At 32.1% G+C, this 26977-nt stretch overlaps 1 protein-coding gene across 2 annotated transcripts in view; it reads right to left on the bottom strand.

Annotated features, from left to right (window-relative positions):
* Positions 1 to 8028: 8028 nt before the first annotated feature.
* Positions 8029 to 26977, bottom strand: part of LOC148624247 (neuropeptide prohormone-4-like) — a 36011-nt gene continuing 17062 nt past the window's right edge. Inside the window, exons 2-6 of one of the 2 annotated variants that reach the window (XM_088566856.1) lie at positions 17496 to 17520; positions 16204 to 16345; positions 13910 to 14041; positions 11773 to 11886; positions 8029 to 10123 (exon numbers count right to left, since the gene is read on the bottom strand). In XM_088566856.1, the coding sequence (XP_088422982.1) occupies positions 9930 to 10123; positions 11773 to 11886; positions 13910 to 14041; positions 16204 to 16345 (582 nt within the window). In that variant the 5' untranslated portion in view covers positions 17496 to 17520 and the 3' untranslated portion in view covers positions 8029 to 9929. The remainder of the gene's footprint in view (positions 10124 to 11772; positions 11887 to 13909; positions 14042 to 16203; positions 16346 to 17495; positions 17521 to 26977) is intronic. The other variant, XM_088566855.1, reaches the window with a different exon arrangement.

Genomic DNA, 26977 nt, shown 5'->3' with positions numbered 1-26977 from the left:
ATATGTTTCAGTGGAGAGTACCTACTACACATCCATGCATACATTTAATTAATATCTTCTGGCTCTTGGCAGCAAAACGGGTCTGAACATAGCCTATTTTTGTATATTTCGAATTGTCAAAAATTAAGAATTCTGGTTGCTATGGTAACCAGATATAAACCAATCAGATTGCTTTGTACTTAATTGTATATTGTTTTCCATAAGACACACTTCATTAATATAATTATTTAGTTTGGTAAATTTCCACCATTAGATATAGAAAATACATTCAAATTGTGACATTTTTGTGATTATTAGACCCTAAATTGGTGGTTGCTAAGGAGTGGTTGTTGCTATGGTAATGGTGAAAACATTTTTCATTTTTTCATTTTATTCATTGTTTTTCTTATATATACAACTGATTTTAAGTCAATTTGGATAAAATATCTGACATCAATAAATCATTTTCGGTGAAAATTGCATGATTCTTAGGCGGACTGTTGCTTAAACTCTTTTCTCTTAAGAGAGTTCAAAATACAGTCATAGACTTCTAGAAGTTGATGAGCTGTTGAATACTTTTGCAAAAACGCAGATTGATATTTATGTATAAGATTATTAGATTGCAGATGATTATAAACATGCTTGAAAACAACCCTTTCCATAACTTTTCCTACACCACTTATTAAAGATATTGGCAAAAAATTAGAGGGTAGAGATGCATCTTCCATTTTGAAAATAGCTATCACATTTGCAATTTTCCAGCTAGTAGGATAACGGCCAGTATTCATTGATTTATTAAAAATTAATTTTAGTAGGACTGCATTTTTCTCTGGACATATTTTTAACGGTTTATGACTTATCACATCTGTACCTGATGTTTTATTTGGGACTAGAACTTTGATAACGTCAATGAGCTCAGAAATGTCAGTGATTATATTTTATTTTGTGAATTAGTCTGATTAGAAAATTCTGGTAAGTGAACGTTTTCTTCACCGAAGTTAGAAATTAAAGCAGAATATTTATTCAAAAGACAACACGTTTCCTCGTCCTCGTACCCTACCTCCTCGATATGAACATCATTTACTATATGTCAATTAATGGTGGAATGGTCCCATATCCTTTGTTGGATTTTATCAACATTTTCATATTTTTCCAGTACGTCTTTAGGATTTGACGAATTTTCTAAAATGCTGATATCGAATTATAATCTCTTTTCCTATATTATTATTAAACCGATGTTTATCTCTGAATCTAACAGACTGACAGTAATATTTTTGGTAGGGATGCATTCCCTTGCTACGTTCAAGAACAAGGTAGTTGAAAAATTTTCACACATCTCATCGACAGTTTTTTCCTCCGATAAAATATCAAACCAATTAGTTTCTTGCATCATTTCAGAGAATTTCATTCTATCTGCTCTATCATAAATCCACACTTCTCGCTTGAAGGAACTAGGTAAAGTGGCTGGACAGTGTAAAAAAAATGCTATTGATCGAATACAGATTGTAAAAGGGAGAGCGCGAAAACGAGGAGAGAGCAACGCAAGTTAATGATAAACATGTCAAAAAAGGAGTGTTGATTAGATTTTCCGTGGACGCCAAATTTGCTTCCTTTGTTATAAAAGGTACTTATTGCTGCCCTATAATTCACCAATTAATTATCCATTGGAATATAGTTTTACAGATATATGTACATGTAACAAAGGAATTCGCAATAAGTGAATTGATTTAAATTTATCCCCTGGTTTTGTGTTGACGTCGTCATCGTCGTAAAGCAAACATAAGCAAATAAAAAAATGCATAAACAAAGCAAAAAATTACAACAACATATACGAGAATAACATACTAAGCAATTGCGGATGTCATTATTCGAAAAGGTGTGCCAAAATCAGATTTTGAAAAATGTGATTTAATTAGAAGCTGTTAACTTCCCCTATGGTGCAAAACTTTTTTTTTGTTTACACACAAAAGTAATCACATTCAAATAATAAAACCAAATTCAACTATATGGAAGATGCCATGATAATGCAAAACATCATCGGTGAAAACAAGAAAAAAAGCAAATCATCGTACAGAAACGGCATATCGAAAAATAACCATACCCATTTTGGAAAATGTTATTAATTTATCTTAAATTCTTTAGGATAGACTAACCGAATCGAAGATGGTCCAAGGACAATAGGTCTTGGAATAATGAGGGAAATTTGTTTCGATATGAATGCCGATTGTTTTATGAAAAGCGTGTTTGCATATTTAAAAATGTTAGTTGATAAAATAATTAAGTATTTTCTAAATATTTGCAAAGTATTGTGAAAGTGAGAATAATATGTGTCTGTGAAGTGACTCAAACTAAACTTAAATCAGAACAATAGCCATGTTCGAAAAGTAAAAAGAAACTACATACAAGTAATATATAAATATAGCAGTGTCTGAAAAATTCCCAACGATGTTAGAACTGTCAAATTTGCAAAGCAATTTTTTTGTCTTCCCTGTATCAATTTGATTCGATGGAGAAATGTAGCGAATAGAGTCATCACATTCTAAGACGTTTGTATAAAATTGATTTGTTGTGACATGTATCGTTAATTTGATCCTCTGTCCTACATAACAGCACCTAGATGAGCTGTCCCGTACTACCATGCATCGTGTACTAAGTTAGAGCTCTAGATTAATCCTACTATGAGGAATGACCCGGCCAGCGAAAGCTGTATTTTATACAGCCTAGCTGGCCGAGTGGTCTAGGGCGCTGGACTTTGAGCAGGCGGTGTTGCCGTAGATGTCACAGCGGTACGAGTTCGAGTCAATCAGAGGAAACGACAAAAACAATTGTTTTGCAAATTTGACAGTTCTAACATCGTCGGGAATTTTTCAGACCCTTCTATATATATATATATATATATATATATTCCGAATAATGTGATTTTGATCACATTTGATCTGATGAAGCAGCAATATTTATATATATACATGTATTTTCTAATTTTGAAGAGCACCTTGTCTCTGCGGTAGGGATCGGCAGTTGATATGTTTCTCCTCAACATATTTTACCCCTTAAGAACAGCCGAAAATTTGGTCTCGTCTACTCTAATTTTTTTTATGTTTTATATATATTTTATTTGTATGTTGTTCCTTTTTACCTTTTTACAATTTGAAGCAATGTCTTTTAAAACCTTTTTTAACAGTCTGTTTATTTTTATCTTTTATTTTGGTATACTGTTTTCAGAACTCGAACGAAAAGAACGTATCTTCCTCAGGCACCAGTTGACAAAAATAAAAATAGCTGTTTGAATTATTTTCATTATTGCGTTATTTATAAAGTGTAAGAACGACAGATCTATGCAAATTAAATTATAAATATCAAATTATTAGGCGAAAAATTCAGTACAATCAGAATCAAAGTATTGCTGTTTTTTTCCTGAATCTGGCTGTGTTAGAAAAGTGCAAGGTCGTCAGCAAGGTAATCAAGCTGTTATAGCACAATCCACTGACCTTGACAATAAAATAAAAATGTACTTGCTGGTACAATGATGCCTTCATCCGCTCAAGTAGTATATGGAAATGTCATTGGTGTTCACAGCAGCATCCTGTACTTCTTGCATAGGTTGAGGTCTTCTCCCTTTGTTAGCTAGATGAAAATCATTCTTTCAAGTAGCAGGTGTGTTTTCTTCCTTCCAAATCTGTTGTAAAAAGGATGGAGGCTAGTCAGTAGTGTTTCGAGTGCCGATTTCAAAACTTCTGCTGGAATACAATTATTTGAGCCTCTTTAGCTTCCAATATTTAAGGTTTTCTAATATTTTCTTTTGATGGTGGCCCTGAAGGGACGTTAAGAACTTCTACTGGTGGAAACTCAGCTACTCTTTCTAGAGATGGTCTTATAAAAAATCCACAAATTGCTCTTCCTATCTGATTTTCTGTTCCTGGATTGTTGTTTGGATGTTACTTTTTTTTTTTAATCTCTAACTGGTTTCCTGGGCAGTATTCTTTCCTGATAGCGTTCTAGTAATGGTGTTGTAACGTTCTGCTACAATATCTGTCTCCTTTGCGAGTTCTTCAACATTCTGCATTTTTGTCCTAACACGACGGTTGACTTTCTTACCTTTTTTTGTAATCTCAAAATGATCTAATCGTCTCTGATCTTATATAGGCATCAAACAACGTTTCAGATCTTCTTATATCCATGGCATCTGAAATTGATTGCTTTATCCATGGCTTGTTTTCCTCCTTCAATCTTCCAGTGCTCTCCTCCAAATATGTTATGAAGGTCTCATTGGTCATGGTCAATTTTCCTCTGTAGAAATATTTACATCTGCTCTACGATCAAGGATGCTACTCATAAGCCTGTGTCATAATTATGTTGTGTAAAACCCTCTTTAAGAGATTTCTCATTATGTTTCCATCTCACCATAATATTGTTATGTTTTCTAAGCTTTAGGTGAACCTTCCCAACAACCAGTCAGTATTCTGATGCCGCAGCTGAACTGCGCTTTACTCTAACACCAAGCAGTGACCTTCTCAATTTGGTGTTGATGCAGATATTGTCACTGTGGTTGTAAACTATCTTGTCGTGATCCCTCTTTGTGAGGAAACACTGCTCGACCAAAAATTAGAGTGTTGTTTATTTTCATTCATAGTCCCAACTGAGTGACAACTCCATAATTGCCTATTACTTCTTTGTATCCGTAGTTATCATTTCTAACTTAAGCGTTAAAGTCACCTATAAGGAGGCTATATCTCTCTCAGCGCTTGGTTCATGATGTTTTGCAATATCTCATATCACTCTTCTTTCATCTATTTCATTGGTGAATATCATTTTATTACAGTTAATGTTACACTAATGTGTGTTGTCCAGGATCTCCCTAAGATAATTTATTAACCAGTTATCATCTTAATAATAACCTTGCTGCTTTTGGTGTCATTATGACCCATTCACCTTTTATATGGCGTGTATTCTGACTTTTGTTAGCAGAGGATATGATGGTTTTACGTACTGTTAACTTTGCGTGGCCCGTTTCTGTCCATCTTGTGTCACATATACCCAGTATCAATAGTTGGTAATTCTTTTTCGTCGCATTAGCTATGTTGGCAACCTTCCACGGGTCGTATATTGTTCGCATGTTCCGTGACCTTTGATTGGTTTCCATTTCGAAAGGATATTTAGTCGCTTTGCTTCAATTAGAATTTGACAATGCAACTTCAAATGCCTAACTGGAAGGTATCCTTGACGTCACAGTTTCAATTCTGTGGGTTGCTTACTTGTATTTTTGTAACAAATATTTTTCCAAAATAGGAATGTTTTCTGCTAACATTATATTTACCCAGATTTCCTGTCTGGATTTACTACCATTATCCTTGACTATACAAAGTCTTTCACCAGACAGTAAAGCTTATCAGCCCATAGCTTAAGCAAGGCGAGTGAGAACCAAGGCATGTCAACCAAACTATTGGTCTGTAATCTGTATCACTTACAAATTTAGCCTGATTTCAGTTTACGTGCCATGAGCAGGCAGTGTAAGATTATTGGTTGTGTAGAGGCTATATACTCAGCAAGTCGCAAAACGCCATTATTTGTATGTATCTCTAAAATGACGTTTAATGTTTTTTCTTGATTTACATAAACAAATATTGGTCAAATTATACTTTCAACCCTACCTATTTTTTTATGCTGCAGCTGATTTTAGTTTACATCTATCTGACGTGAAGAACGTCTGTTTAGCTAACGAGAAACTATTGCATTTAATACCCAATTGCTATCATGCTGTAAGAATTTCATTTCAAGGCTTTTTCGGCAATTAATGTATGATTTTTTTCTTTGGTTTTGGCTTAATTCGGTTAATGTTTATTTTCGTTTGCTTAAATGAATAAGACAAGTATAATTTATGTTCGTAGGTGTATTAAACGATCATGTAACATTTCTTTGTGAATATTTTGTCAAGTAAACAGTCTATTTTCATACAACTCAAATATTGGCGGTCGTATAATAATGTTATATAAAAAATGAATTTAAAAATTCATATGCTATTATAATAAAATTCAAAAAGGAAAGTCCGTATTACAAATGGTAAATATCAATGAAAAATAATGTTCAATGTATTGCACAAAAACCAAGTGTCTACGGACGACGTCGACGGCGGCCCTATATTATTGTTATATGAAAATTTTAATTTAAAAATAACAATAATATAGGGTCGCCCCCGACGTCGTGCGTAGACTCTTGGTTTTCGTGCAATACATTGCACATTATTTTTCATTGATATTTGCCATTTGTGATATGCACTTTCCTTTTGACTATTCGTTTTGACTAATTGCAAGGAGAATACTACTTCGGTAATGTTGTTATTATCCTTCATTATTAAAACCGTACGAGGTTTAAAACCCACAAAAAGTTGATATTGATTGATGGTGTTATGGTCACAACTAATCAGGAACGAAGAGCACTAAAAGAGACCAAAAAACGAGCATTTCATACATTAACTTTATCAATCAAGTATAAGAATATGGATCTCTATCATTTTGTTCCACAAAATTAAGATTGGGGTCGTTTTTGAATATTGGGCTAAAAGGGCCAAAATCAATCGTTTTTTGTGCTTTAAAACAACATTAAAAGTGTATTGGTATCTTTGAAATTGTACCACAAGGTGTTGATAACTGCTCCTATTTAAAAGGAGCTTAAAACAAACATTCTCTGGTTTACTTGACGAGAAATGTATTGATCTCTGTGAAGTTGTACAAAATATTTCATACCATATTAGAGATCTTTTTTTATTGATTTCTGGGGGAAATAACCTTAATATTTACGCAAAGTAAACAAAAAGAGACCACTTGAGGACAAAAGCCTGTCTTTCAGGCAATGATGATACATTAAGAAGCGAGAATAGTGGCTACTATCTATGGTATACCTTATCAACTGAGAGATATAAACAATGTTAGCGGGACAGTCTTGTATAATGACTGCATATGGAAGAAAAGTTTATAATTTTAGGATTAAAATACTCTCATGTTTCATATTTCTTTGTAATGAGATGACTACATTCGTCGAAATGGAGGTGAAAGAGATGTCTAAAATGACAAGGGGGAAGCTGTTAATAGTTAAAATTTTAGTCTTTGTTGATAAATGAACGAAAGCCATTTTCCAAATTTAGTATTGTTAATGAAGAGAACATCGTCAATATATCGATATGCAAAATTAAAGGATTTAGCTTCTTTAAATTTCTTGTCTTTCACAAGATTTAAAAAAAAACTTCAATTGACTTGAATGAAGAAACAGATCAGTCATGAGAGGAATTTAAGGCCAAAAAGTGTTTATTAATAGGTATTTTAGTCAATTGCTTATTGCAGTCGTATGAAGCTGCAGCCTGCGAAGTGTTTTATTCAAATTTGTTTTGAGAAAATGGGATAAGGAACCACTAAAAGTATTTTTATAGTTTACTTGATCTGCAGAAAATCGATAAATAAAGTCCAACATACGGCCATTGCACCCAATTTACATCGGTGAACTTACAAGAGTGACCAACGATTCAAAATTCTACCCTTAGGTATGTATACGTAAACATGTCGATAAAAAATTCCCCATATAAGTTTTTTTTCGAGTTTGGACTAAAATTCTGATGTGAAAAAATATATGATGCATTGACTGAGTTCCAGAGTCGGTATGTTTCAGATATGCATTCTACAAGACATGGCAAAATAATAATCGGTGAAATGATTTGGAAGAAGGACAATAATGAGAATTAGAACAAATAATCAAACGGGAAAAGATGCTAGAGAAATTTGAGAAATCTAGTGTTTGTTTATATAATTTTATATCTAAACAAAAAAAAAATAAAAAAAATAAAAAAATAATAATAATAAAAAATAATAATAATAAAAAATAAAAAATAAAAAATAATAACAATGATCAACTTCAAAAGAAAAACGATACAAGTAATTGTGGGTACAACTGATGATGACTCCGACAACGACCAGAGATGGCATCATCACAAACACCCTGTTTAAATACATGGACGTAAAGCAATTCGTGACCGAGACGAAGTGATCATTTGAAACAAATGACTTCTTGAAAACAAAATAAACCTTTATTATCAGAACAAACTAAACTTCAAATACATCATTTAGAAACACACAGCAAGTATTTTAAGAACATATATAGCATGCCAGGAAAGCTGGTTTACATATTTTTAAACTATATTTAGAATTTTAAAAGCAAAACAAGTGGAGGGATTTAAAAAATAAATATTTATAATGTGCCACATAAAAATATCTTGTTAATGGATCCGTACTAATGACAATAATCATTTTTTACTGTTGATTTCAAGATGTTCTCATATTTTGTTTTTCTTTATAGTCTATATGCCTCTATGCTGATAATCACAAACATGAAGTCACGACACGAATCCAACTTCTAATCATTATTTCAAGAAGGGAACAATTTTGCATTTTCCTAATTTCTATTGCGGTTTAAATGTTGATAAAAAGATAGGTAAAACTCGACAAATTGATCGAATTGTGACCTTTCCCTCGAAATGTTATCTGCTAAGCATTTGCCATTGAAATGGTTGAATGTCTTGATTATTTTTTTTCCAAGTAGTGGACTCAGCATATCTTTTTCTACTTGAAAACCATCTTTAAAACTGATGTTCATTCATTTGACATTTTAAAGGAATGACTGGATATACTCTAGAGAAAATAAGTTACAAAAATTAATGGCTAAGGTTTTGGTAGTAAAAACTGAGATCAAGTTCTATTTTGACAATGTTCGGTGTGATATGATCTGATATTTAGCCCTCAAAAACAATGTGAAAAAATGAAAAAAACTACTTTTATTTTAAAAAGGTGAAGATTTATAAAAAATGAATATTGTAGTTAATTAACTGAGAATACCATATGTTTAGCTAGAAATTTAAGTAAAATATACACAGATTAACCTGGAATTTTTAAACTGTTTTTTTTTAACGTACCAATATTCATTAATTTGTCGCTTTATACGAGTAACGTCTTTTTTTAATTTATAACGCTTGATATTTCAAAATAGGAACAATAGTTCAAATCAGAATATTCATGCCTAATTGAATGACACTTAAAATGTATTGAGAAACAAAATATTTCGATCATATCATGCCAGCTTTTTTTAGAAGAATATAAAAAGAACTTTCCATACTAGATAAGGCCATACTGTCAATTATAATCTTACATATTATTCCAACTGGACTGTTAAGGCAAATCACCGAAAGAGAAACTCCGTATATTACTTACCATAAATTAATTAGAAGGCCTACGCGTTTAAACAATAACCTTGATTTGCATTCTTAACATTCCTAGATTATGTCCCCATGGAATATTTTAAACACGTATTCGATATATTTATTTGATTTCATTTATGGGAGAAAACTCAGGAGGCTTTTAGAACTTATATTTGACGGCCGTAATCCTGATGTAAACGTCACCAGTAATTCAACGATTCGATTCGAAAACAAGTTTATGTAATACCAAGAAACTTGCCACAAGCGACAATATCTTACTAAATCAATCAATTAGGTAATGTCCACTTTGTCAACCACTTTCATCTTATGGCAATATAGATCTGATATGCGATTGTCAAGGCAGACCTTATCATATTGGTTTTAAGACTACTATTTTGTATTACGCCAATAAGACAAACCTGTCTAGTATTTACAGTATCTACGTAGAACTACAAGCAGAATGGTATTTATGAAATGTTCAATTAACACTTTTGAGTCCAGAAATATTTCTATATTTTAAGAAATATTCTGTGTTCCCTCAACCCTTCTTTTTTATTTTATTTATCGATGGCACTAAAATCTGACAATTACTTTTCTTTTTATAATAAAAATAAACATCATTAAATATTTTTCTTGTTATTTCATTTCTAAAAAAAGTCTTTTTCAGATCCAGTTATGCATGATGTGCATCTTGGCATTGTAATCTTCATCGATGTCACACGACAAGACCTCCCTCAACTAGCCTATTCAGCATGTACTGTACATCAAACCATTCTTCTTGTGGCATCCCCATTTTCAGCAAAGGTCGTTCGTCTCCAGTAAGTACTGCATTGAAAGCCGAATGTAAGTTATCTTCTGATATTGGGTCGATTCCTACCATCAATTTAACTTCATCCAAGTTTGATGCAACTGAAAACAAAATAGATGCCCGTATTAATGATAACACCTTCTTACACTTTGCATTTATATTTTTTGGATTTCATTACTGATATTTGCTAGGAAATCGACATTTGGTTTAAAGTAATAAATACAAATAAAAATAGTGTACATCGGCTTATTTACATATTTTACCTTGATCGTACGGTCTGATTTTTTCAGTCACGCTCAATAAGTCCAGCGACTTATTAGCAACCTCTTATGTTGATAATTTCCTGTATCGGACGACTCTCTCTCTCTCTATCACACACACACACACACACACATATATATGAGTGTGAGAGAGAGAGAGAGAGAGAGAGAGAGAGAGAGAGAGAGAGAGAGAGAGATGTTTGACACTGTCGAGGTTAATGAGTTTGTGATACTTTATGTTTCGACTTCAGAACTGGTGTTGTTCTATTTACAGTTCTTTTTCAACACTATTCATCGCGAATTTTAGCATCTCTTAAATATCAAAATATTGTTTTTATGCCTTTGTTATAATAAGATAGGTACTGTTGAAAGTGACAACAAAATGACTGAAGGAAGTATGAAAATCGAAACTGCACGACTTAGGTTTAAAATCGCCACTAGTGGAAATGTTTCACTTTTTGTAGGCTAACAACTACAAAAATAATCAACAAGAGAAACAGGTTATTTGAAATGAAACTGAATTATGTCATACGGAAAAGGCCCTAACTATTTGTTAAAAATTTTGCCAAAAATGAAACAATAATCAAATATTGGATTTCATTTTTCAATAGTCGTGTTTTTTACCATATCATTTGATTTTTTTCATCAATATTATACGAATAATTAGATTAGAAAGGGACGGTTTATTTGAAAAATTAGATAAAATGAAATTGAATTGTATTCTTATTTGATGTTTTTTTATACAACATGAAAACCATCAAAAAATATTTATCTCATAAATATTTGATTCATATCATATTTCTAATATTTACACAGCGAGATAAATCTGATTTTTCCTCAGACTGAACAAATATAATCAGAATGATTGTATTTTATGTAATATTATTTATTGGCAAAACCATGATAAACGAAACAAAAAATACCCAAAAGAAACCAATTTAAGATATTTAGACTTGTTGGCAATTGTGATTTGGCATTCTTTCAGAATTTTTTAATTTGATTTTTTCTTTTTTTCTTTGCTTCGTACAAACGTAACATATACATTCATTTATTGAACTCAAATAAATCCTGGTCCTAAACTTTGGTGACAACAACCACTGTAATAAGATACCAAACAATACATATATAAACTTCGCTTTAAACACATATAAATTGTTGATAACTCAACAGTGACTAAAATTGAAAACATTTAGTTGACATTACTTATATTTTATCCTATTAATTCATACAAACATAAAGGATTGTTACCTAAGAAAACATTTATGGGTGGTATTTATGGGTGGGTTGGATTTATATAAAACACGAATGTTAAGACCAATTCGTGTGTAAATGAGGACAGTGTCATACCTATCATGACTTATTTCTGTTTTGTTATGAAAAGATATTTTGCATCAGGATGGCCCATGGGTAGATATATAGGGTAATATATAGCTTCACGTTTATAGGAGGTCAAATTAAAAAAAAAATATATACTAAATATTTCTACTAACCAACAAGGCTGTGTGCTACGATTTCAGGTGAAGCCCCACTAAACAATGCTGGCATCATCCAACGTTCATTTTTCAGTAAAAATTCTTCAAGATCTCCAATGGATGGTCTTTTTTCTGAAAATCAGTATTTTAAGGAACTTATATATGCAATGAAAATAAATATTTCATAAAATTGTTTTAATTATCTAAGTATTCAACATGTATAATATTACTATCAAATATGTATTTTAAATTTAGAAATGCTAAAATATGCAATTTTCGTAATTTCTTTAGATTGTCAAAAAAATGTACATTCCATTTTGTGCGGAATCGCGAGATGTTTCTCAGAGTCAACACATTACACTTCAGCTTTCAGATTAATCAGGCTCAACGACTTCACTAGCATTGAAACTTCTAAAAAGGTCTTAAAAACACAGTTTATTGCATCACATCTGTGAATAATAACAGAGGACGCTTACCCTAACGTTGCACCTGATCCAAGTTTCAATTTTTAGTGAAATCTGCGTTGTTCGGTCAAGGCACGTTTCTTGTTTTTGAACAGGTTATACGAAATAACATGCATAATTTGGGCAAGTTTACACTTAAAAACTGGGAAGTGGTTTATAAAACGTGTAAACTGGCCCAAACCAGGTTATTGAGAATAATCTGTTAAAAATTTGAACCTTTCCTTCTGATGTGTTAAAGTCCAAATATTAAGAATTGGTTCGTTATCAAGCTTTACAGTCAATTTCAATTGTTTTAATTATACATATGTATTATAAAAAATATCAAAATTTTTACAAATCATAATCCTGGGAATAGCAGAGAAATCATCTCTGTGGTCTTGAAGTACAATGCTTGCTTAAAAAAAAACGAGAAGTATTGTGTTCTATCCACAACAGGGTCACATCGTAGACTCTTAAATTCTCCACAAAGTACAGGTTATGGTATATAAGAGATCGAGTGGCAACTGATTATCTCAGATTCAGAATAATGTGGCTGTATGGTGTGAAGGATTATTGAAACACAAAGTGTAGACAAAAAAGACCTTAATGACGTCATAATACCAAGCCAGGTTATAATTTGCTCAAAGAGAATCAGCCAGTGAGAAAGCTTATCACATATCAAGTTATTTACTTTTGTTTCTATGTGCATGTTATTTTATTTATTTTTGTTTATTTTCTTTGTTTAGTCATTGTCCCTGAATCTGTTGCTTCATTATCCTTGTCACCGTGATTTCCTTTTCAGATAATTTTAGGTTTTGGTGGTTTGATAAAAAAAACCCATAAAAACAAAACAAAACAAAAAACATTTTAGAACCTAAATTCAAGTAAAAAAATCTTCTGAAGATTGTTGTCGCTGCCAGTTGTTTTTTAAACATGTTTGCGAACTGATGATTTTCAAAATTTACAATTATTATTGACAACTGTATCGCATTGAAACGAAGATGGCGGAATTGATAAACGATTTTCTCGGAAGGAATTATAAAAAATCATACTTAGTTTAACAAGAAGGAAGACAGACCTGGCTGCAGGAAAATTGGTGGTTGAGTCAATAACAAAATTGAGCTGACATCGAATGTCGACGCCAGTTCTAAATTTACACTTCAGCCCTCGGACAACTGAGTTCATCTTCATAAAAAAGAACACTTCATTTCTCGAAAATTAGCTTTACATTTTGTTGGGAGAAGATTAGTTTACATCATTATTTCGGTTAAAAAATTACACAGAAAGAAATATTTTAAACATTTGAATTTATAGGCCTATGACACTGTAGTAAGCCATATGTACTCGGAAAGACTTATACACTGTGGTGATTTAAATAAGCGACGTTGGTATTCGAAACACCACTAAGCAAGTTTTGATGAAAAGCAAAGACCTTCATGCATTGGTTCTTCCAGCAATTTTTAAATGGTCTCCCCTGGTTATTTTTCAAGATATCAATACCTCATAAAGAACTTTTAATGTCGAGAACACTTTTTTTTATGGTTGATTTCCTATAAATTTGCTTAAGTCGTAAAATATTAATTTTTTTTACCAAAAAAAAAACCCAAAACAAAACAAAACAAAACAAAACAAAAAAAAAGAAGGGTCTTTTAAATTCCTCATACTACATATTAAATTCTTCCTGGTTATATTTCATTGAACTGAATACGTACTTGCATTACATAAGGCAGGACTTTCGTCAAAGCCATCTGGACAATGTGGTATCGTATCGCATACTTGGTCTAATGATATACAAGTTGGTGATGATCGACATAAGAATGGTTTATCTTCTTCACAAGGGTTACCTAAAATAAGAATCGTCATGATGTATTTCTACAATACAACTATTCATGGGAAAGAAAAAAGGGTTACAGATTGTACAAGCTTACAGCTTGAAAAGATTCCTAATTGTAAAGTGGTTTAGCTATATTCTTAAAACTATTTCAAGAGATAATGTTACAAGAAATCAATTGTCATAAGGTATGCATTTTGATGCATTAAGTACAAAACAGTTTATGACTTAAATCAATATTTCAGTTTCGAAGAGGTTCTAGGAATATGCAGACCTGTAATCAAGATCAATGATATCAAACTTCATTTTTAATTTCGTGGAAAATTACCTTTTAGGTACATAGATCTTGAAAGAATGATTATGAGGTGTTTAGAAGCAAACACCTTTACGAGATAAGCACCTATTGATTTTTGAAGCAGAGTTTTTAGCTTATAGCTACAGTAAAGAATGATAAATGAGGATGGATTTATAAATTTGCAACATAAAGATGACTTTATTGCGTCTTGTCTAGGGGATTACTTGGTTTAAGAACACTTTTAATAAACCTATTGGTGTTTTCAGTCAGGTGATGCTAAGACAAAAATATTGTATGAAAAAAGATGATTAACAATTTTGTTCTCAATAAAGGATTTAATTAAGGTAACGTTTAAATCTAGAAGGTGCGCACATATCAAGCTACATTCATTTAAATGTTTGATGACTTAATGAATGCCTTTTATCGACACAATAAGGTCATTGAGTAGAAAAGACTTAACCCAGCATGATGGTTGAAAATTGATGTACCATTGTCAATTTTTTAGGATGAGATATATGGTATACAAATCATAATTGAATTGTTAGAAACATCTTTTTATTCTACAAAACAAAACGTTTTTCTTAATAAGCTACGTCAAAAACGTCTTAATTTGCTTTTATTTTCTCTTACTTTAGAAAAAAAATCCCAATACGAGACCTGTAAATCAATTACGTTATTGAATCGATATCACACTATAGAAGTATCACATAGGTACAACGGAGAGAAAGTATCCTGAACCCTTTTTTTCTACTAATTGTTTTTATATGTTAATGTATGCCCAGACAAAACATTTCACCTTTGAGCAAATATGCGTATTTATATCAAATACTCTCATTTTGTAGTTCCTTTAAAGCATCAGTCAAAATGTTTTTGACTGTTTAATAAACTTTTGTCTGTGTTGATGAATTTACATTGCTTCTATTCAATAAACACTTTCTCTGACATTTTAATTTCGTGACCACTGATTAATTGTTTCTTTTTTTGCACAACATAGCGAAACTGTAAATTACAAAGAGATAGCTTTAGTATTCAATAACTCAAGAACAATTCCTCAAGTGACAATACGAATGAAAACCACCATTTTTACGCTTTCTAGCACGAGTTGTTGATATATCTTTTATTGGAATTGGCAATTAATTGGATGTTTGTGTCTCTAAGTGGAATTTCCTTAAAAAAGTCCAATATTTTTTTTATCTTGGTAATTGGGCATCGCCAATATATTTAATTTTGGTTCAACCACAGGCATACGAGTTAAAGAGTTTTTACCACTAAGTTTTTCGTCTACATAAATTTAATGGCCTTTCATCATGAATTCGTGGATCGTTATGGTGTATCTACACAATGAAAATGAAATTGTTCAAAGTGTCATAGTTTTTCCTTTCCCCTTTCACATACCCTGGACTTTATTTTTTATGAACAGCTCGGCGAGTAATTCTAGAAAAGGAGAGGACGCTTACCGTACCGATGCACCTCGTCCATGCTCCCAGTTTTCAGTGGAGTCCGAGTTGCTCACTCTCGTTTGTTACTTCGTATGTATTATTTTGGTTATTTTCATGTTCGTTGGTGGGTTTGTCTGTTTTCCATGTCTGATCTTTGTCCCTGGATTAACATTCTTTTGATTTCTGCTAGAATCTTGATTACTCTTTCTAAGTTATTGATCATTTATTTGAAACCTTTCTTTTTAAGTGATTTATTTCTTATCGTTTTGTAATTCTTTTCAACCATCACTATCTCTGAACTATTTATCCTTTAAAAGCAATTTATTATTTATTTATTGTTTTATCACACGAAGTGTATAATATTGGAAGTTCTTCTTTCTAGCCTTCTTTCATAAATAACTCGGCTCTTGGTATGTGTTTTCTGACAATGATATGCTTTACCTGAACAATGATTATTCCTTTTCTCAATGTATGGACGTCGAATTTGTCTTAAGCGTGAAAAGTCTACTTTCATTCCATAAACAAATGCACATAAAAGTCCCAAAATGTATAAAACTAATTCCTGTCTTTCAAATAACCGCATCTGAAAAACGAAAAAAAAAATGAGAAGATCAGTCAGCCAACATTTACTGTGCTGTTAGAATGGGATGAACTGGAAAGTATGTATAAATGTCGTTGTTCTGTATACTTGTACATGTATCTTTCAATTGATATCAAATTAATTTTAATAATGAGCATTGTATCGAAATACTTCAGTACAAACACTGAAGTTTTCAATGAAATAACTTTAAATATGCAGGCTATACAAATTCATTAGAAAGATTGCAGCCGGGAACTAAAAACGAAGTGTAATTCTCAGAATGAAGTACAAGTCGCATTAAACATTTATTTTCTTACTCTTTATGGTCATTTTTTTCACCTTCCACAATGTTTAAGTACAATTTGGAGGGACAAGGTGTACATAAATGTTTGACACTTTCAAGTTTCGAGACTTACATAGCTCATTTCAGAGCATAACAACTTTTGTATAAAACTACCAGAACGACAACATTTTTGTTATTGTCAAGGAATATTTATTCATTTCACTCCATGCTAATATCCCCGTGGAATAATAGTCGTCTAATTTATTCAATATCTGCACAGATATTAACTGAATGATATGGTTAATATCATAAATGATTAAATGGTATGGAAAGTTCAATCATATATTTGTTTTAATGGGGTCATTGACAACACAATATAGAATAATAAGAACAAAACTCTCGACCTTTATTATAAATGAGGAATTTATTTGACAACTCAATAATTTTGACTGCTTAGACTGCGGTCTTATACTCTAACTTTGGCATTTAATTGACATCATTAATGTTTCATGCCGGACTGTGGTTAGTGAAAAGTCAAAAGAACTGTAAACACTATGTGTTGATAACAATTAAGGCTGGTGACTTCTTCATTTCTATATAACACAAATTCGTTTATTCCAAAAAGAATGACACTAACAAATAAACCAAATCACAGATGATTCCATGGATATAGTAGTGATACAAAAACAAGATTTAACAAAAATACCAATCATTTATATAATGGAAACTTCGAAATGGTTACACATGTTTCAAAGAGTAACCTTTCGGAATTAGAATCAAATATAAAGGATGGTCCAAATCCAAAGCGTAATTATATACAAGAAGCACTCAAATTAGAATGGTTAGTATTAAATTTCATGTCATACTTACTTTACAACATTTGCTGTTTTGACTTCTAAAAGAAAGTGAAAAAAAAATCGTTGTAACGTATACATTTAATGATGTAATTTATACAGTTTATGTGAGTGTATAATGATTTGATTTAAATTTTCGTATTTTAGTATGTAAAATGTTCAGCTCTAGGATTTGTGGCTCCGTCATAATTTTGTGAAGGAAGCAAAGCTGTTCACTTCATTTTTCCTTGTGTTCTTTTCAAAATGATTTGCTGAAAAAGACGAAACACGCCTTGCCTTGTTTCATGTTGTACAATCATTTTCACTTTATATGGCATTTTTCCCTTTTAGATAAACCCTTGCATTTGAAAAATTGTGTTATCATTTTGAATTAATACTCTGGATTTCTTCCAAAATAAGATATAAGTGATGTAATTCATTTTATTGGATGCCAAATAAAATTCGCAACAATAGTTCTAATTCTCCTTGTTAGGTGTAATCAAACTTGTATTGAATTTTCCTCAGCAACCTGAATTAACTTATAAATGTTGTAATGGAGTTGAAACTGAGTTTTGACGGATTGAGCTAAAATGTCTAATTCGGTAATTTCCTATTGCAATATTAGATTTACTCAATCAATCAAAATTATCACAGAGGGATCTCTGTTTCAGTCCGTTACCGAACTGCTTTATACTTTGCCACGAACAAGGCCTTCCACGGTATTAAAGATGATGATGCTGGTAAGTTTCTTCCAGCATTATGTCAACACGATCGGAAGATAATGAAGCTCTTGTTTATTTCTATTTCTTTAATTGATTTAACGAATCTCTTTGTAGGACTTGATTTATTCCAATTTAATCCGACGTGTTGTTTTTTTGTTTTGCTCTAAACTCAGGGACAAATTTTAAGTATACAAAACTGACAGTATTCTGGTGTATTTATATGCACATATATATGATAATCATCGTATCTGATAAGAAGCTATAACTATTGTGTAGTTGCAAAAAATGCGTAAACAAACATCTGATGGTGAAGACAAATGCATTAATGATGAGAACAGTACATGGAGAGTTAACTTTAAGGAAAAAAAGCGTAAAAAAAAACAAAAAATATAACACAAAAAATAAAATAAAATAAAATAAGATAAACAAACCAAGCAATAAAAAAATAGCCAATAAAAACAGCAAATAAACACTGGTAATGTAGATCGGATAATTTTTCATCGACAACATATTGTTTATTAAGTTAACATGTTTTTCACAGATATTTGGTATGCCAATATGAACAAATTGTGCCTCTCTACTTGCCTCTTCTTCTTAGTAGATCTGACCATGTTCTTAAAACCTTAATTTTTTATGCAAATATGGCATTCTATAATTAAATTATCTAGATTTGGAGCGAAAGGAAGTAACTCTCAACCAGATTGGTTTACTGCCCGATTGGAGCAATGGAGAGCAGTAAACTTCAATTTCAAATATTTGACTTATTTGAGCTGCAGTAAGTACTTGGATACTTTTGAATAACTTATTTGAAACCATTCAGCTACAATTAAATAGAAAAATGTTTACCGTTCTTCCTTTCCCCAATGAGACCGCTTACCAAGTTGTCGTGTGTTGGTGGGTTACGTACCTTTGAAAAACTTGCTAAAATGGCTTGCATTCAGTAAATATGAAAAAAAAAGACCATTAAGCTATTTAAACCCAGTAATGTTGTCTTGCCATCACTGAAAAAGATTTAACAGTCGGCGTCATAAACATGTTGATCGTTATTGTAAGGTCATCGACACAATGAGAACATATTTTTAACAATGTCACAGTATTACTCTTTGTTTAAACCCGTATTCGACATCAGATGATCCGGTCCTTACCCCCAGTTTTTAGTAGAGTCCTGGTTGTTTATTTATTGTTCTGAGTATAATCTTTTAGTTAGATTTATTTCGGTTTTTTTTGTGATTCATATTTGTTTTTTGTCTTTGGGCCCTGAACATGGAATTCTGTTCCTCGTTCTGATCATTTTCCTTTCTGAAATCATATTTCAAGTTGCCAACATCATGTCTTGTGATATGTGGAGCCAGATAACATGATTATTAAATCATTTTTTTTTAAAATTTATGCCATACAGATAAAAATAGTAGCAATCATTAAAGGATTGACCCCAGTGAGCAAGTGATATAACGTTTTCCAAAAGGACTCATTGAAGAAAGAGTAATCAAGGGAACCAGGGTTATAGCGGTAATCAAAAGAATGTAAAGTAACTAAAATCATACATACAAAGTAACAAAAGCAAATGAGCAACTCGGACTCCACTAAAAACTGGGAGCATCAACAAATCAGTTTTCATGGCGCAGATGGATACACCGTAACGATCCACGAATTCATAAGGACGACCATAAAACTTCTGTAGTGATGACTTCAACCTTGTAGCAAGATAACCCTGTTCCAGAAGCCTATTTGTTAGAATTCTAGCGCGATACAAAAAGTCTTCGTAGTTTCGGCAAGCTCTGGCATAACGTACGAGTTGTGATATGAAAACTCCATACGCAGGTGCTGAAGGGATGTTGCCACAGCTGAAAAATTCCAGCATTTTGTAAACATCTTCTGTATATTTGAAAGATGATTTGGAATTATTTCTTTCAAAGTATGGGGAATCTCTACCAAGAACTATCTATTTGTATCTAGGTGTACCATCCTTCTTTTGGAAAAAAAACAACGATGTATAATGTTTTTAAGTCGGGATTTTAACTGAGTATGGGGAATAGAAGTATACAGTGTTGAAAAATCATAGGTTTTAATGCTATTATATTCTGATAATAGTCTTGAACTGATCGTCTCCAAAGATCTTTCGAATTTTTCAGGATCCACATTGAATTAATACCACTACCGGAGTTACAAGTGTTTTGATAGGACTGTACACTCTCTTTGACAGCTGTGAGTATAGAAATTAAAGTTTTGAAAGAAGTTTGGTGGTACATTTTGCAGATCCAGCTATGTAACGTTGTTTGTATGGATTCTTGTGGAGTTTAGGAATCCAGTACATAGACGGTAAATCACAATCATCGTCCTTGGTAGAGAGACCAAAAAAGGATAGCACAGATTTATGGTTTTCCACAATCTCTTCTTTGGAGAATGTGGTAGCAGTATAGGTCTTACCACTGCTATTATTTTCTACGTCTACCTCTGATAATAAACATTGGATGTAAAACGTTTTGCAGACAAATACAATGTTGTATTGGGCTTTGTTTGCTGGTACAACATATTTGTCATGTATAGAAGACAATGTTTTTGCTACATCGGGGTCTTTGAAAACTGTTGTAGCATTGGCACTCATTGACCTACTTAAAACTTTAATTCGTTTCAAAATTAAAGACCTCACGGCCTTACGAACAAAGGAAATACAATTCGAAACAAGTCATGAGCTCTTAATAATGTATTAAAAATTAAATAAAATTGAACCCATAATTAGATATTAAAAGTGTTATCAAAACGGACGTAATCAGCATGGACCAGGTGCACCGGTAAAGTAAGCGTTCTCTGCTTTTCTAAAAACACCCACCTAGTTGCTCATAAAAAGTCAAGTCCGGGGTAGGCGGAAAGGAAACAATATTTTCTTTGCTCTAAATAACGAGTCTGTTTTTACTAGTACAAATTTGCAATACCGTAGTACTACCATTAATGGTGTGGAGGAATAAAATGAGGACTAACGTTTATTATTTGGAGACAACTGTGCAGATTCGATTCATTATTTCATCGCAAAAAGGACACTCGAATCTATATTCATCCACTGTGTGAATTGTTGAAGGACACTGCTCATTTTTAATATCTTTGAATAATTCACAACATTTTTTTTCTGCCTGATACTATTGGCATTCATTACAAATTTCCGACATGTTTCCGACATTTTGTAAGTTGTCTTAGTATGAAATGAATATATAAATTAAAGTAGAAGTCAGCTGGAAACGTCGTTCCAGGACCTTCAAAGATTTAGACACGTAATAAACCATATAGACCTAGAACCAATCTTGAAACTTGTCAAAACACAATATGCTTTAAAAATTATAACATGTACTTTGTGATGAAAATCTTACAGATAACTGGCTATTGTTAATTTGGTCGTTCACCGTTCCTATGTGTTGCAGTTGCAATGTAACATTGTCTCAGCAACATCTGTGATTTGGACTTAGTCAAAACAACAGCCCCCACTCTTCTTCAAGTTTTTGGAAAAAAATGTTATAGACAGAAAACATTGAAATAAAAGTGTTTTAAAAAAACTATCTGATACCATCCAATAACATTTCATTAGAAAGAATTGAATTTATAGGAGTTTTGTATCATTTTTTACAATCCATCATTCATCATGATGTTCTTGTAATCAGACTTCCATTATCATTCCAATGTCATTTGGTACATAAACCATTACAAGAGACAATGACCGTCCTAGTCATCTCAATCTGGTAGATTGGTTTGTATCTCTGTGGGCCCATTACTGCTACTGAAAATATTTGATCGCTTCTCTTTAGTTCATTTGTTGTCGACGAAGCCGTATGCCACTACTTCACCCAAGATATTTGTCCAATTAAAATTGATTATGTGTGACAAATTGTTGGCAAGAATAGGCCAGTCCGCATTGGCCGAAATCTGGGGCGTTTTATGGAATAAATCGAAAGTTACATAGGGCCCAAATTTTTTTTTCTAGGAAATGAATTTACTTCAATAACTTTTTACTTTAATATCAATTTTAAAAAAAAATTATCAGCTATATAGGAAAGATTCTCAACATACACACACTTCATTCTTCACATTTCCTTCTTGCTCCTCAGGCGAACGTGGCTTAAAGGCCATTTAATTACATCGGATCTTGTGAATACAAGACATTATTGACATTCCTTGCACAAATCTGATTAGGCTGGACAACCACTGTGTTGACGTATTTCGCTATCCAACCCCGTCTATCTTTTATCAATAGTCTTCAGGAACCCCAGACATTTGACTTTGTACTCAGCAAAATTATAGAGTAATTACATTATTGTCATTTTCGTTCGTGTTGGTCTTTCATGGCTATAAAAAGGGTCTATTATGCTTTAAATGAAAATCAGCAACTTTTTATACGCTTTTTGATGGATGAGAATCAGCTGCTAATGCTGATTAAATTGTCACATAGCTTTAGAGCAAAAGAATGCGGGAATGGGTCAATATTTACAAGATTTTGCAAACATATGTTATGTCGACTTTTCCTGTACCCTTTATCACGAGACGTATATGAAATCTAAATTAAAGTTTTTTTTTCACCAGCAAACCCTTTTCATTATTTCGACAAATAAAATTAGTAGCAACCAGAAGTTAGTTGCCTGTTTATTTCCCTTTATAGTGACAGGTTCAAACAGCAACATTTTAACAAATGGGAATTCTGATATATATCTTTGCATCTCATTAAGTATAATTGTATTGTATTCCTTTTTTATATCAAGTCAATAAAAAGTTGTTGAAATACAAAAATACCAGTAACTTTAATATTGCCAATTTCTATATCCTGTACACGTGTTTCAAGAAGTATCTTCTCAACAGCATTATAATTGAATACGTAGGAAGATCATAATCAATACTGATAGCATACAAGAAGTACTCAAAACAAAAACTCTCGAAATGGGAAGCCAAATCCATCACAAAGAGGTTCTAACATGTGCATTACAAGGTATGAAGCCTCTGTGTTTTAGGGATTTTGAAATTTTCGACAAGGTTAGCTTACACCCCTCGAAAGCTTTATATAAGTAATAAAATAGTTTGAAATGTGAAAAACGAGCAAAACAAAAGTTTTTTGTCACATTATTACTTATTCGTTCCGTGAATAAGGAGTGGGACTTAAGTGCAACAGTCAGTTTCAGTCATTTTTTTAAAACTAAAACAGCATATATTACGTAAATAACCATCCCGAGTAATCGTTCACAGGTTGTTTTATTGCATATTCAAAAGGTAACAGACTGCTTCAAAAATATGTTTGTACGAAATAAATTTCTTTGATCCGATCTATCTCTTAATTGGGTAGAATAATTTGCCAACTAATTTTCATTTTGTTAATCCTTTTTAATTTAGTTTTTTTTTTTTTTAATAAACGCTTTGTCATGAGAGAGAAATTTTAGTACTTTGCTAAATATATAGAGACTGATTTTCAAGTGAACTATATAAATAGTAAAGAAACAAAATATATATTGTTTTTTTAAATGATACACGCATAGCAAGTATACAACAAACAGTATAATACCTTAAACTTGTCTCTTATTCAATAACTAGATGAAAATTTTGCCCCTCCCTCAGCGGTCTACTCTGTCATCTATGGTAACACTACCTTAACTTAGTTGAACGCGCTAGACCAATCGGCCAACTAGCCTTTAAAAAAACGGAATGATACTTCCTCGTAAGTAGATGTAGAGCATGAACGACAGCAAATGATGTAACTGTAATGCGTCTTCAGTAGGACCTATGGTATCGGGTTATTATAAATCTGTCATTTACAATTGGTATTTTTTGTATTTTATAAGTACAAGTAACACAAGGCACCACAACAGAGTCGGTCACATGAATACAAACAAAATAACAAAGTAGTTACTATAAGCAACTAAAATTTCAACACCTAAAAACCAGGAGCAAGTTGCACAAAATAAATATACTCTTTGCGCTTAAGCTTAAACATATATTTGAATATTGAGACTTGAATATAATTTTAAGAGTCACAGGTTAAAATGACAAACGGTTAAAAACTAGCAAAAATTATAAAACGAATAACTTTTTTCTATTTCAGAAAAGACAAAATATAAGGTCTACTACTTTTATCAAGTTACTTCATGTTTCACCATCCGGACAAAATACTAAAGATATTAGACTTTGTCCACGTGAACTCCAGACAGCTGAGTAGGGTAGGCTTAATATAAATAGTTACTGATAGCTAGGAACTGACCTGGGTACACTTAAATAATCTTATTTAATAACAACAATTATTGGATCAAGATCACACACTTTTGGTATAAACGTACAGTTTTACATCATTATTCGACCCAAGACACAATGCAAGTGACCAATACAATAATCAACTAATTTTCAGGAAACCTTCCATACTTTATGTCGATGGACACATCGCTTATTCGTTGCTTGAACCAATAAAAGCCGTTGTTTATCCGATCGTAGCAATGTTATGTTCTTCCTTTGTGGATTGCTTAGCTCCGGTAATTATATTAAGTCTCCTCACATCAGAAGTGATTAGCGCTATTACCCAACTCAACCTTAGTCAACATAGCTCCAGGTGTCATATAAATCACAAACACCGTGGTTCAGAACAAGAATAGTATTTTGTGGAGCAACATGCACACTAGTGTACCATACAATTACTGTTGTCATTCTAATTCCAGTAAGCCTAATCATAAATAAAGTAATTTTGACAATAAACAAAATGTATTTCAAAGGCTTGAATGAGTCTAAATGTCATATAAAGTAGCATTAGTAGATGCCAATGCTAAATTAGGGTCCTACGCATCCGCTAGTTACATTCATATATTTGATTGGTATCATGGTAAACGTAAATAATTGGGAAAGTACGTTTTACCAAAAGATTTAAATCTCAAAACCATTACAGCATGTTTGGCAGGTAATGCAGATATGTGTTGGATATTTACTGAAAGATCAGTAGGAAAATAAACTTTAGACACTGATATGATAAACATAGTGATTAACTGATTATTATGTAATTCGATAAAATAGCTAAAATGGATGTGAGGGTTGACTTGAGGTAAGGTGCCTAAGTTAACTGTTTTCTCATTCATTGTCTTAAAAGAAATACACAATACTACAACATTGAATGAACACGTACTTTCTAGGAGAAGAAGACGTACAAATTTAAGGGAATGCACCACATCATCATGTCCATAAATATGTGGTGTCCTTATTTTTGCTTTTTCATAATTTAAAGATAAACTCTTTAACCATCAGTGTAGTGTTTTATACTGATTAAGTCATTATAACTTAACAATTCATTGATAAAACACGTCTAGAATATACTTCAACGTCAGTTTGAACCATATTCAAGGTTCATTATAGATCTTTTAGTTATATTAGATAAGATTGTGTTTACATTGTTTCATTCAGCAAGTACCAATCTAATATCTTGGTTGCTTGCCGGATATGGCATATATTTATTGATCAGATGGTCATATGATTACCTTAAGGGAAAGAGACCATACATTAGTCTCAAAAGTCGCCTCAAACACATTACTTTTGGTTAATTGATTTTCCAATTGGCTTGACTCTGAATTCAAAAGTTGAGACCGAAGTTAATAAAGCATTAGATTCTACTAAGGGTACCAGCAGGTCGTAGTTTTTTTTAGGAGGTAAGAAAATGAAACATATTATTATCCGCATATTTTCACTTCACTAATGATAAGTATTCCTGCCTGCAATTTTTCAAAACACATGCTTCACGTCATCGGAAATTATCAAATTAAAATCGTACTTTTGAGACAATGAACAGTTCGCAACGAAAGGCTCTGTTTCTCTTAATTATATGTACCTCAAATAGTGTTTGTTTAGTTTTAGCGAGCATGTTAAAATCTTAATGTTACCATGGAGAGTGGAGAAATAGTTAAAAGTAAGAATGTGCTGAAGGAGAATCGGTTTCCAATGAAATCTGTATAAAAAAAACTTGGATAATATAAAACAGCGGGACATCTCTAACAGAAGTTTAATTACCACCTTGTATATTTTAGGAGGGAGTTCTCTGGTGTTTTAAAGAAGTCACAAAGCACTTCGACCAATCAATATTCGATAAGTAAAAACTAGCGAATACAATTCTTCGCCAAATGGTAAAAAATAATAATATTCCTTTCGGCTATATACATATAGGATAATTCTATGTACCGTCAAAACATGAATAATATATGTAGTATAACAATCAATTTCCATTTGTTCATAAAACACTACGTTTTACATTTCATTTAATGTGAATACCCCAGTTTTGTTTCCCTGACGGCCTGAGTGAATTGATGAAATAATATCAGGTTTCCATGTTAAACCACAAAATCATTGCATATCGATCTATAACACAATTACAATAATATTCATAAAATATATTATTTTGTAATTTGTACACAGCGGTTAAATTCGACATTTTATGTAACTTTATAGAAAGACAAAACATTTAAAATATTGCTAAAAACTCCTCGTTCGGTTCGTCTTTTCGCATAAAGCAGTTTTGCGCGTAGCGTAAAGTTAAAAAAAAACCGAAATGATGAATGACATAAATGAGTAAGACATCCAATCGCTCACTTAACGAAGAGGACGCTTTGTGAAACGTCAGGTTAATTTCATTCATTTTCTCCATTTGATGTACTGACTAGGAAATATATCAGGATGATTATGACAAATGACCTTTTCAGAAGGAAAAGTATTAAACTGTACAATTTTTTGCCAATGCGTGTCAATTACAAGTTATTTTTCATTCAGTAACATAGACTTTAATAAAAGACTTCCTGACAAAGCT

Source organism: Perna viridis, chromosome 2 (assembly GCF_037379345.1).
Source record: "Perna viridis isolate PV_CMFRI_1.1 ecotype Kerala chromosome 2, ASM3737934v1, whole genome shotgun sequence".
Classification (NCBI taxonomy): Eukaryota; Metazoa; Mollusca; class Bivalvia; order Mytilida; family Mytilidae; genus Perna; species Perna viridis.
Note: the sequence above shows the minus strand (reverse complement) of the source record. Positions and strands in the feature narration are given on the sequence as shown.